Here is a 13207-nt window from a genome sequence, read left to right as displayed (position 1 = left end):
AAACCTGCGACTGTAGCGGTCGCGCGGTTCCAGACTGAAGCGCCTAGAACCGATCGGCCACAGTGGTTGGCCATTAGTAGTCACGCCGGCCCCGCGCAATTGCAGGATAAAGACAAAGTGAAAGAAGAGAACCACAAGAAATCGCTGACATCAACTAATTAGAGCATATATATCACTGGAATTATCTTACCTATATAATAAACAATTCTTATTTATTGATTCTTTCGTCACGTCTTGATAGAACAATTCCCCCTTTAATATTAAACAACAAATAAACTGTTTTTATTTCTAATTAGTTCTAGCTTGCTAAGCCATCTTCAGTTATCAACTGACTGGCGTTCGAAAGGGACTGTAGCTTCTGGGTAAGCAAACATTATAAGCAAAGACACAGCCCACTTCCACATAATTTTGTGCACCAAATGCTGTAGCATAACAATAAGCCTGCAATGTTGTAGTATTGGGTAGTTTCATTATGTATTACGTTTAATACTGTCCATTGCGCAAAGTGAAATTACAACTATGAAAAAAATGGGTTCACAACATTCTGTGCAAGTGGATTATCAAAGAACTTGAGTCTCTTGCGGACGGTAAGAAGTTGTTTTGTTGGGGATGGCTCAATAAGGCGAAAACTAGTTGATAATAAACAAAAGCAGTAGAAGAAAAACAGTTTACTTGTTATTCAGACTTAACTGAAAAACTGTGACTAGGATAGCAGATAAAGGAGTAGATGTTCGATTTAATGCTGTGTTAATTCTGTGAGCGGTGCATACCAGAGCACTTGCTCATCTGGAAAAGAATGGGAAAGCAATTTCAATTGTATTCCATTAAGTGAAACTCTCAACATTCGCTTCAAGCATCGTACAGAAGATAACGAAGTGACCCTCTTCCATCAGACTCGAAAGGTTAGTTCAGCACCAATTTTTAATGCACGATGTCCAGTACCAGAGTAACCAGCAACATGTACAACAAAAATAGTTATCACAACAACCTACCCATAGAGCGATAAACTGTAATACCACAATCACGTTTGCTGTATATCCCAAGAGATTTGACTCGTTCGGAAATTTATTAATACATATATGCCTGACATTGTGCAACTCAACATGAAATAGGTTTGACTGACACTTAACTCAGTAATGATTGATCACATGTTTGAGGAATACGATACTACAGATATCACTTGACAACAAACTCTGTATTAAGTTAGTGTTAATATCACATTGTTGTCCATTCGGTAATACTGTTGGTCGGGTTCTATTGCTAATAGACATGTAAAAGTAATTTTATGAAGAGTATGAAAGAATATCATGATGCAATATCTTCTTCACGATATTGTTTTAAAAAATCGATAATTTATAACCATGATTTTCTTAATCATATACCCAATATTTAAAAGCTACTAAAAAGTCTTGAGTAGGAAAGCACAGCCCGCTGTTTTGCATCGAGAAAATTCCAAATGCATCTGTAGTAATATAAGCGTTTGTACAAAAAACGGCTTTAGATTCCATAAATAATTCTACTAATCAAGAGAATAATCATGAAAATTGTGTTTAGCAACATATCCTTACTTATTTACCCAAGTTTTTAGTTGCATGATGAAAAACTTTTCTCTTGATGAATGTTCCTCATGAAATTTAGTTTCATGTGACACTTCTGCAACTGGATTTTCCTGAAAGACATTAGCTAACTGCACAACTGAAGCTCTCTGACTACACACTGTTCTCGTCAAACTACATCCAGTGATCAAAAATTAAAAGAAATCATGAAGGCAGCAGCTAGACAAATTGAACGGTAAGTAGTTGAAACCAAAGTGCAGTATTTAGTTACCAAAGTAGTACTGCATAAATGACGGTACACGTGAGCTGCAAGATATGCCATAATTTCAGTCTACAAATAAACGTGTTATTAATCTGGGATTGTCTCTAGGACGAATGTCAACCATGCAAGCACATGAGTTCATGTAGCTTGGGACTTACAAAAATCGCAAAGGAGGTCTGCTGCTACAATCTGAACAATTGCTGAGAACGTCTTCATCCCTGCTGCAGGTCGGTAATAACAAGAGTGAACTAGTGGGAAGGTAATAGCAATCTTAGGCCAAATACGTACTCTGGACATCGTCAGTCCTTGTCATGTGGAGGCCCGGAATGTGATGGGAGGGTGTTACGATCCTAGATATCTCAAGCCACGGTGGGCATACCCTTCTCCTCCGATCTTATCTCTTTGTACACCCCTATCACCCAGTCCCAGTCAATGATCCAGTACCTAATTAAACGAAATAGCTGCTCTTAGCCCAGTACTTTTACTAGCTAATAAAGAAGCCACACCCTACCCAGTACCAAACCGGTCATTAAACGAAACTGGGAATCGAAATCTAACCACAGACCCATCTTATTGGCTAGGGTCTTTAGTATGTGAATTGTTTGCGCCATGTTCAAGAGAACTGTAAGAAAAATATACATAAACTGTCTAACGTACGGAACTTACATGAGTGAACAAGATATGTAAACGTTGTGATCTGTGAAACAAACACACACACACTCGCACAGACACACACACAAATGCATGTGCACACACACAGGTACACACACACACACACGCCTTAATAGATACTCAAACCATGACTGAGGACTCTCAAATTAAGTGTCCCCAATCTACTTCTAGATCTACATTGTCACAAAACTAACATGACTAAAAATTAACCATTAAGTAGGCAGTTAACATTTAAATTTTATTCCTAAATTAGGATATATACCAAAACGAACATGAGCAAGCCTATAACTGCACACGTTATATATTGGCTAAAATACTATATCAAGCCGGCAAGAGCACAAGCATATAAACAGGCCCAATTAATGTAGATAATGGATGAACGCAAGTAATGTGTGGTATGTTAACTCTATGTGTGATCTCTCAAATTAATTTCAAGTACGCTTATTCCGTGTCTAAATAGTTCTATAACTACGGAAGACATGTATCGTGACAAGCACGAAGTTAGCATTTCATCCTTGACCTAGAGAATATGATTTTTTTGTTTATTTATTTACGACATCATGATGATGGTGATGATAATTATGATGATGAGAAAAGGAAGAGGGTGAAACCCGATGGCAGTACATAGTCTACTCCTCATGAACATTGCCAAGAGGGCCACAAAGTTTAATGTTCTCACAATACATGTGGATCACTGTCAACAATGTCACACGCTCTCACTTCGTGAGACGCAGCAGAGAGGTTTGGTAATTAAACCAGGACACTGGCGCCAGATCTGGTGATCAGAAACCCTACTCCAGTACCTATCCTCTCCTTGCAGGTCAAATACTGGCAGTTTAAATTCCCCCTCCCCCCCAGGATTTTAACTGGCTTATCCCCAGATTAAGTGTCACTGCACAAGCATGCGCAAGCGACCTTGGCCACGGAGATGAGCTACAGAACCGTGTGGAAAAAAACTAGACACCCACAGTTTAAGGGACGATAAAGATAATAACGTATACAATGATGTGAAGTGCCGCAATGATATTTTCACGTTTAGAATGTCCAGCGAGTTATGTCAATGTGTATAGTATTTCTATGTCTACAATGTGTGTCAAAAGTTGAAGATGTTTATTACTGATACGTAAACACATCAATAAAAATTTTAGAGGAGAAGAACATAATGAATCACGATCTGCAGTTGAAACATGTAATCGATGGTTCTGACAGGCTAATACTAAGTTTTACTACATTTGGTCTTCGCATAATTGAAGTTATGGACAAAAAAATTTACGAGTAAGGCTCAGAACCCAGTACAGCTTCGTATCAGATATCAGTCTTGAAAACTAAACAGCATATCAAAGTGCAGTGTTTTACCAACTAAAGACTTTGCCGTAGATCCTGCCCTCTTCGACTGTGTGTCATATGGTCGAGGTCAATGAAAAAAAAATGGTTCAAATGGCTCTGAGCACTATGGGACTTAACATCTTAGGTCATCAGTCCCCTAGAACTTAGAACTACTTAAACCTAACTAACCTAAGGACACCACACACATCCATGCCCGAGGCAGGATTCGAACCTGCGACCGTAGCAGGCCCGCGGTTCCGGACTGCAGCGCCTAGAACCGCATGACCACCGCGGCCGGCCGAGGTCAATGACCTGCCTGTGATGTCATGATATCTTTGTCAAGAAGTGAGGCTTGTAATCTTATGGATAGGGTGCTGACCTGCTTACATGACGTCATGAACCTGACCAAGCATTTTACTTGTTGAAAAAATTTGACTTGCAGGTGAAATCTGCTAGGATGTTAGGCCACATCATGATACACTATGATTTCTTCTTGTGATTCACGTTTTCTCCTTTTTGCTGGGATTTTCCTCAGTGTCTTTTAGTGTTCACAATAAACTGTTCAGTTGACCATGAACACTAGAAGCCCCTGAAGAAAATACCGGCAAAATGGTGTAAGCTTCAGTGACAAAGAGGATATTGTAGTGTAACATTATGCGGCCTAACGTTCTAGTAAATTTCAGCTTCTACGCTACAACCATGAAAAGACGCAGACTTAAATGTCTCTACTTGCTGAGTAATTTCTGTTGCTTACTGTACATCACAACTTGCAAGTACAGCTCTGATCCTATGAAGTCGGTGATGCTACAATTTTGTGCAACAATGGTGCTGCACGAGATCATTTTGCCGTAACATTGCAGTGCATGAGAGTACTTTGCTACAATGTTTTCTTTTTTTTTTTTTTTTTTTGGGAGAAATTTATTATAATTTCAAGTGACAGTGGCGGTGTGTGGGGCCAATTGTTAGTTTTGCTGTAACATGATAATGTTCCTGACTTGCTCTACCTAATTTTCAATGCGAATTCATTTTGCAGACAAACACTCCAATTCAGGTACTGCCACCATTCTGTTGCAAGACTACCAGGGAGGCCATTGCCCAGTGACATACACCTTAAGAGCTCTTTCTACTGGTGTGCATAATTATTCGGTACGTAAGCTGGTGGCGTTGGCTGTTCTCATCAGCCCACAAAAATTTAAATTCCATCTATTTCACAGAAAATTTCATTTACAGACCAACAACACAGCCATCAAGTTGGCTTTTGGCTCATCCTCACAAAAAGTTACTGATAGCTTATTGGGTGGTGCGGATTCCATCCTTCTGTTGTACCATTAATCATACAAAGGAAGTGTCAACCACTGAGTCGAATCTTCCGTCATGGCCAGGAGGTTCATGAACTGTTGCAGGTAGAAGGGGATTTTGAGTTCACTAATGTCGTACTGACAAAGGTTCCTTCTTTTCCGGCTGGCCGGAGTGGCCGAGCGGTTCTAGGCGCTACAGTCTGGATCCGCGCAACCGCTACGGTCGCAGGTTGGAATCCTGCTTCCGGCATGGATGTGTGTAATGTCCTTGGGTTAGTTAAGTTTAAGTAGTTCTAAGGGGACTTATGGTTCTAGGGGACTTATGGCCTCAGAAGTTGATTCCCATAGTGCTCAGAGCGATTTTGAACCTTCTTTTCCAAAACTTTAAAGACAATCAATACCAGTATCACTAGTTTTTAAAATCTGCTCCATCGGGTCATTCTGTTGAGGGGTTTTATATGAGTAAGTGTACACTACGTCATCGCACTAAATATTATGAGTAACTTTAAATATCTTCCCTGTGAACTTATTCTAGCAGTTTTTCCTTCTTTCCAATTTTCTCCTTGTGGTACTCATTTATGGACCTTCAAAACTATGATGAAGATTAAGCAGCATCCTTTCTGTCGTTGTTCAAATTCTGACTTCAGAAGGCTAGTTGGACAGTGTCAGGCAGCTATACCTAATGCTAATACCAATCCGTGTCTTTTACGGTCCAGTCAAGAAGGAAAACCTACATACAAGATTTCTAAAGGACTATGTGGGACCGATTGCGCGGCCTAAACGTGGAAATTGATACAATTTAACGGTAGTTGATGTCTTCACGCGCTTTTTGTGGCTTCTGCCAAGCCAGGGCATGATGACTGGTTTGACCATTTCCCATCTGAGTAGATTCGTTTCCTATTTTTGGTCAGCTAATATCCTGGTCAGTTCTGAAAGGGAGTAGTTAATAACATTCACGCAGCACAGTGGCGAGAGGCTCTCAGATATAAGCAGGGTAGGCGTCCAACCTAGTTGGGAATGGCCACCCGTGTTTCTATTTAGAACCTGTAACCTCTGTGCGCACAGTAAGGCATACAGGAGGAGGCCACATAAGTTACAGCCACGTTCCGTAGATCGCTGTGAGGTCACTCAGATGCTGAGTGCAGTACGATTGTCACAAATTTTAAAAAATGGAAAGACTAAGTCTATTTAGTCCAGGTAAAAACTTGAAAATCTGCACAGCATAGATTGTTTATTCAGCGCTCAAGGTGGTTTACTTTTAGGGAAGAGGGTTGATCCACGCAAATGTGATGGGACAGCAGAATACTTCAGCGTGTGTTTTCTTAAATGGTATGAAAGTGTTTACTGACCACTCCCACCGGGGGGCAAACGGCGTATCGCCGACTTCCACGTTCAGTCGAACTCGCCGAATCAATCGTGTGTTGGAGTGATGTCTGACATTATCACCGGTGATGGGCTACGTGTGGTACACTGACACATTAGTGTACGTTGTGACCGAGTTGGAAGATCTTCTTGACACCATTACACTTTCAGAACATTTCCTGCAGTCCAGGCCTCGTTGTTAACTTGGTGAAGCGCCATGAGAACCAAATTAGCCTGATTAGCACACGACTTTGAAGGCTACGAACTTTTACTACAGGACGACACAAAGCAAAATTATACAGGGAGAATTTTACTTTCGTCGGTACAGTTCTCACCCGAAAATTGGCACTGAGTCATTATCGTTTCTGCTTCCCTTGGTTAATGTTACATGAGTATGTATCACTATCATGTAAACGTTAGTGTGAGTGATGACAGTTACGGATATTTGCAGTATATTGAGTACCTTGTCTACCTCCGTGTCGGTCGGAAACTTCTAAGTACCAAGTTTGGAAGGTAGGAGACGAGATACTGGCAGAAGTAAAGCTGTGACTACCGGCCGTGAGTAGTGCTTCGGTAGCTCAGATGGTAGAGCACTTGCCCGCGAAAGGCAAAGGTCCCGAGTTCGAGTCTCGGTCGGGCAAACAGTTTTAATCTGCCAGGAAGTTTCTAAGTACCATGTTTAACGCTTGTAATTTATCACCTCAGATGGGAATCGTTTAAAATATTTTTCCTTAAGTTATCGTGATAATTCTGCTAGCACCGAAGCAGAACATAGCTTTAGCAGTACTGACCCACAGCTCTCATTTAGATTATATTCTGCTGTAACTTTTTAAAAGTTTTCAGAGCGTGTCTTCCTTACTAAGGCATGGTTGGTTGTTTTGGGGAAGACCAGACAGCGAGGTCATCGGTCTCATCGGATTAGGGAAGGACAGGTAGGGAAGTCGGCCGTGCCCTTTGAAGGGAACCATCCCGGCATTTGCCTGGAGCGATTTAGGGAAATCACGGAAAACCTAAATCAGGATGGCCGGACGCGGGATTGAACCGTCGTCCTCCCGACTGCGAGTCCAGTGTCGAACCACTGCGCCACCTCGCTCGGTTACTAAGGCATGTTTATGTGACTATGTATAACTGGCATCTCTCGATGATTCTATAACCAAACCTTATTCGTTGTTTTAACGGGTGTTTTGATGGTGTTAATGTTTCTTCTGTTTGTGTCTCTTTCTCGGTTATACTCGTAGTTCTGTATCATTTGTTGTCCAGACTAATTGGTACTGTTATTCCAAGGGTCCAGTGGGCTTCTTATGTCAACACATGTGAAGCTAATTATTTCGGAAGCATATTTATGCAAATGTGCTGAAGTTACTTCTTTAATTCTACTAGTCATTCGAAGACCTTCACTATTTATTAATGTTACGAGTATTGTGTAACAAATGAACAGAGAAAATATCTCGCTAGTAAATGTTGAAATCAGTTTTTCAAGAAAATCTATGTTGAGAAACTTTGTTATTTTAGCGGAAGGCAAACGAAATTAAACCGTCTGTGCAGATATCGTAATTAATAATTGTGTTTCTTCATGCTTTGGCCCCTTATCACTCGAAACCACATGTTCAGTCCATCCTGTTAGCGCAAGGAAGGAAGATTAGGGTTTAACGACATTGAGGTCAGTGGAGACGGAGCACTTGCTTTGATAGATTCAAGGATGCGGAAGGAAATCGACTGTGCTCTTTAACAGTAGCTGTCACAGCATTTAACTGGAACAATTTAGCGAAATCACGGAATGGTTGAACGCGTATCTGAAGTGTCATCGTCACGAATTGAAGGGCAGTGTAGTAATTACTATTGCACCGTGATCTGCAAGTAGCAGAAGTACTTAACTCCACCTATTTCGTAATGTAATACTTTCACCGGTTGCCACTTTCGCCGACTCCCAGCGCCAGCGTCTCAGGAGCTTCAGGTTTGGTGTTTCTGCAAGGGACGCTAACTAGCGTTTGGTACGTACAGAATTTTGTTACACCCGTTCTTTTATCGTTCTTGCAACAGGAAGGTGATGCGTTGTTCCAACAGGATAATGCTTGCCCATACACTGCCCGTGGAAGTCAACGTGCGCTGCAAGACGTGCTGGAACTTCCCTGGCCCAACGTGATATCCGTAATTGTCTCGAGTGGAGCACATGTATGGTACGATGGGATGAGAAGTTACTCGTGCAACTCGTCAAACTCTAACAGAACTAGGTGAACAAGTCGAGCAGGCGTGGTATAACGTATCCCAGAGCTGTGTTCGCCGTCTGTACGATCGACTGCATACCACAGTCATCGTCTGCACAGCCACCCGTGGAGGCTAAACCACCTACCAATATGGGTGTTTCAGTACGGCTCAATTCCTGGTATCTCAGAGCCGCTTGTGATACTGATCCGTAAATTTAATCATTGCATGCACTCCACATGGCCTTTACAACAATAAATCTTGAGTCAATGGGAAACTTCTAAAAGGGGGTGTACTAATTTTTTTGGTTCAAATGGCTCTGAGCACTAAGGGACTTAACATCTTAGGTCATCAGTCCCCTAGAACTTAGAACTACTTAAACCTAACTAACCTAAGGACATCACACACATCCATGCCCGAGGCAAGATTTGAACCTGCGACCGTAGCAGTCTCGCGGTTCCGGACAGAAGCGCCAACTAATTTTTTCTGGTGGTGTATGTACACGAGACCTTTCATGCATATGTACAATGTCACCATCTTTTGTGGACGTATTTAAAGCGCTTGAAAATAACTGACGAGGAAATTAGTTAATAACATGGACAATAAATAAATTATAATCTGATTGAACTACGTTTTCGTTTATAATATTGAGGTTGTGGACCCCCAAAAGAACAAAACTCTAATAAATCTAGTGCACCTTTTAGATGCTAATCGGAAATTAGCTACAGTCATCAGTCTTCCATAAAAGGGGTTGTCACATTGAGAGCTGCTTTGCTGGAAAGAGGAACTTTCTGTGAAGGTCACTCGTACCTTTAGCAGAGGTGCTGCGTATCTTCTGTCGAATATTGATGTTGATCACGTTAACTATATTCTGTATCATTTTTGCAAGTCCAGTACAGCGCATCACGTTTTAAACAGAGCTTGTCACTGCTCCACACTTCGTCAAGTTCCATCAAACCCAGCGTGTTATTTCTATGTTGTCATTCTGTTCATCTTTTGCGATACATTTACCGAAATCCGTTTGCAAGAAACACGTTCAGTGAGAGGCTTCTCATTTTCTCCATGTGAGAAGAGACGATTCCTTTAATTTTCACCTGTGCGAGACAGCAGCCATTCACTGCGACAGCTCTGCAGGCTAAGCCGGTGCAAGTGCACTTAAGAGATTAGCGGTTATGATTTGTAATTAGTGCGCTGTCTTGCTGCGGGCTGTGCGGTCACGGCAGTCAGCCCGCCGGGTGCCATTAATCACGTGGTGTGCCACAAAAACACTGTGCGGCGTGACTCGGCGCAGCTCAGCACAGTGCAGGACGAGCAGCCACGGCGGAGCCGGAGGCAGGCAGGCGTCACACAGCGACCTGCAGGCTGGCGAACCACGCGCCAGCCGGGGTTGCGCGGCGGCTGGGGCACCTGGAGGTGAAATAACTGAAGTGTAAGCTAGGTAATTCTGCTTCAGATTTCTGTACTTCGCTATTGCAGTCAGTTCTGCTCTTGTATATCTGCTCTGCCGGTGTGTCACAGGCGGCAGGTGGTACCTGGTACCGGGCAGACCTTCGAACGGTGTGTGCTGGAAGCCCATAGTGATGCCACAATTATTTCCTGCACAGTTTCTACTCCATTCCTGGAGACTAGACTGTCGATAAGGCATAATGAAAGCTTGATTAATTGTCAACGTACGATTTGTGGTCGAAAAATTGGGGAATTATATCCACAAAATTTATCTAAGCCTACCTTTCACTTATTGTGCATGGTCTTCTTCGAAATACTCTCATCCACCATTGATAGACTGCTCCCAACGCCGTTTCCGCTTCCGGACGCAGTCTTGGTATGCCTCTTGCTGCATTGCGCCAAGCGCCATCTGCGAATTTTCTTTTATCTCGTGTATCGTAGCGAATCATCATCCTTTCTGAGGGGTTTTCAACTTCGGAAATAAGAAAGTTCGCAGGGGCCAGGTCTGGAGAGTACGGAGGATGAGGAAGCACAGTTATTTTGTTTTTTGTGCGATAGTCACTCTCCAACAGGGACGACTGTGCGGTTGAGTTACCGTGATGCAAGAGCCATGAATTGTCCTGCCACATTTCAGGCCCGCTTCCTTCACACATTTTTCCGCAGGCGTCGCAACACTTCTCTGTAGTATGATCGATTAACAGCTTGTTCCTGGGCACGAATTCATGATGAAATAATCCTTGAAAGTCAAAGAAAACTATCATCTTGGCTGTGGCATTTGGCCGGACCTGACGACCCTTCTAAGGTCTTGGAGACACTTTAGCGATCCAGTGTGAAGACTGAACCTTGGCCTCACCATAATAAAAAAAGGAATGTTCAAATTGGTGGCAAATCTTATGGTACTTAACTGCAAACGTCATCAGTCCCTAAGCTTACACACTACTTAACCTAAATTATCCTAAGGATAAACACACACACCCAAACCCGAGGGAGGACTCGAACCTCCGCCGGGACCAGCCACACAGTCCATGACTGCAGCGGCCTAGACCGCTCGGCTAATCCCGCGCGGCCTCACCATCATAACCTTAGACACACGTCTCATCACCAGTTATGATTCTCTTAAGTTACATCTCATTGCCATTTGCGCGATCCTAAAGCCCTTCACAGACTCGGAGGCGAAGGTCTTTCTGGTCTTGACTTTTGAGCCGTGGGACGAACTTGGTGGAAACCCAACGCATTCCATGATGATGTATCAGGATTTCATGACATGATCCATCTGAAATCTTACATTCTTCTGCAGTCTCTCGGACAGTCAGTCTTCAACTGGCATGCACAATTTCGTTGACGTGCCAGACATGAGCGTCATCCGTAGGCGACGGGCAGCTTTTAACTTCCGTCCGGTCATTCTTAAGCCGTATGAACCAACCGTAACACCGAGTGCGGCTGAAGCACTCATCACCGGAGGCTTCCTGTATCACTTGGTGTCTGTCTGTAAAGGTTTTATTGAGTTTTAAGCAAAATTTAATGCAGATATGTTGCTGCTTCTCTATCTCTAAATTCACAGACTGTGCGATACAACGTTCTACTCAGTACAGCACCAAACAATACGTAACAGACCTACAACAACAAGACTTAAAAACAGCCATGTGCAGCGCTGCCAACCGTATTTCGCTCCTACACAGTATTGCCACGAAATTACGAATGTTACACTTTTTTTTAATGTACCTTGTGTTTAGGGGATATACAGCTAGCAGGAAGTTTCAGGTTTCTTGATTCGCTATGTGCACTCCCGGAATTTTTACCATTAACCCTTTCGCTGCTGTGGCCGTGTATACACGTCCCGCTACGCCGCTCCCCACGTGATCTAGTAATGCATACACGCGGCACTTGGAAGTCTGTATACGTCCTGAACCACCGACCTCTGACTCCTGAGCACGAGTTACTTCCATGCCTCAGTGAATACAATGTATGTGCTCATATCGTTTCGAAAAATGGGTCTGAGCACTATGGGACTCAACTTCTGAGCTCATCAGTCCCCTAGAACTTAGAACTACTTAAACCTAAGTAACCGAAGGGCATCACACACATCCATGCCCGAGGCAGGATTCAAATCTGCGACCGTAGCGGTCGCGCGGTTCCAGACTGTAGCGCGTAGAACCGCTCGGCCACTCCGGCCGGCCATATCGTTTCGATATCTTGATTCATTTATGATATACGAGTATTCCTATGACCACACGATTCACGATGCGCCTTGTGCACGACCATCCGATATGAAAACAATAACTTGAGAACCAAACGATATATCGTTCTCTTATTAAGTTCAAATGAAATTTAGGTACATTATCTAAATTCCGTTCACTGTAATGTATCTTCTAAAATGAACCATACCCAAAGTTTAAGTAATGCGTTTTTACCACTGCAAAATCCTTAAAGTTCCGCTCAATATGATGCAGCGCAGTAAGTATGACATATGACGAAAAGAAATCAGACAGTAAGACGAGCGAAATCAAATTTTTTCACCCAATAGTTTTCTTAAAAACGTGTGATAGGTATTAAAAGCAACTGATATGTCCGCGTGGGTAGAACTGGGTGCGTAGTGCACGGCGTGCCCTCAGATACGGCTGTCCCTCAGAGATGAAACCCAATAACTACAGAAAGAAACAAATACATCGTTTTCCTACGGCTACATATGATACCAAGAACAAAGCTTGGGATTAATTTAAGGAAAACACGAGGAAGGGTTGCCCAACTTTATCATTCCCAAACTAATATTTTTATTTAATAACGATTCTATCATGAGTCAACTGAGAGTTTACAAATACATTCAAATAATTCATATTTTCAATTAAATTCATAGCGTATAAGGACATTTGAATAATACATAACATTACAAATAGTACTCGAAGAAAATGTCAATTGTGCAACACAGTAGTGGCCCGATAGCAGCTTTTAGGTGCAATCAACCTGCGTCGTCGTTCTGTCCCCGCAGTTCATCCACAACTGTCGGCGAATCCCACAACAGGATTTGAATATAAGTTCATCCAACACTAAACAAAAATCATTAAAATACATCATCACCACTGATT

General features: G+C 42.5%; 1 protein-coding gene across 1 annotated transcript in view; it reads right to left on the bottom strand.

Moving 5' to 3' along the window:
- LOC126176203 (beta-alanine transporter-like) overlaps nt 1–10254 on the bottom strand; it is a 503717-nt gene extending 493463 nt beyond the window's left edge. Inside the window, exon 1 of the mRNA XM_049923347.1 lies at nt 9928–10254. Within this exon, the coding sequence (XP_049779304.1) occupies nt 9928–10254 (327 nt within the window). The remainder of the gene's footprint in view (nt 1–9927) is intronic.
- Between the last annotated feature and the right edge of the window lie 2953 nt (nt 10255–13207).

Source organism: Schistocerca cancellata, chromosome 3 (assembly GCF_023864275.1).
Source record: "Schistocerca cancellata isolate TAMUIC-IGC-003103 chromosome 3, iqSchCanc2.1, whole genome shotgun sequence".
In the NCBI taxonomy this organism is placed as follows: domain Eukaryota; kingdom Metazoa; phylum Arthropoda; class Insecta; order Orthoptera; family Acrididae; genus Schistocerca; species Schistocerca cancellata.
This window is presented reverse-complemented; position numbering and strand designations above follow the sequence as displayed.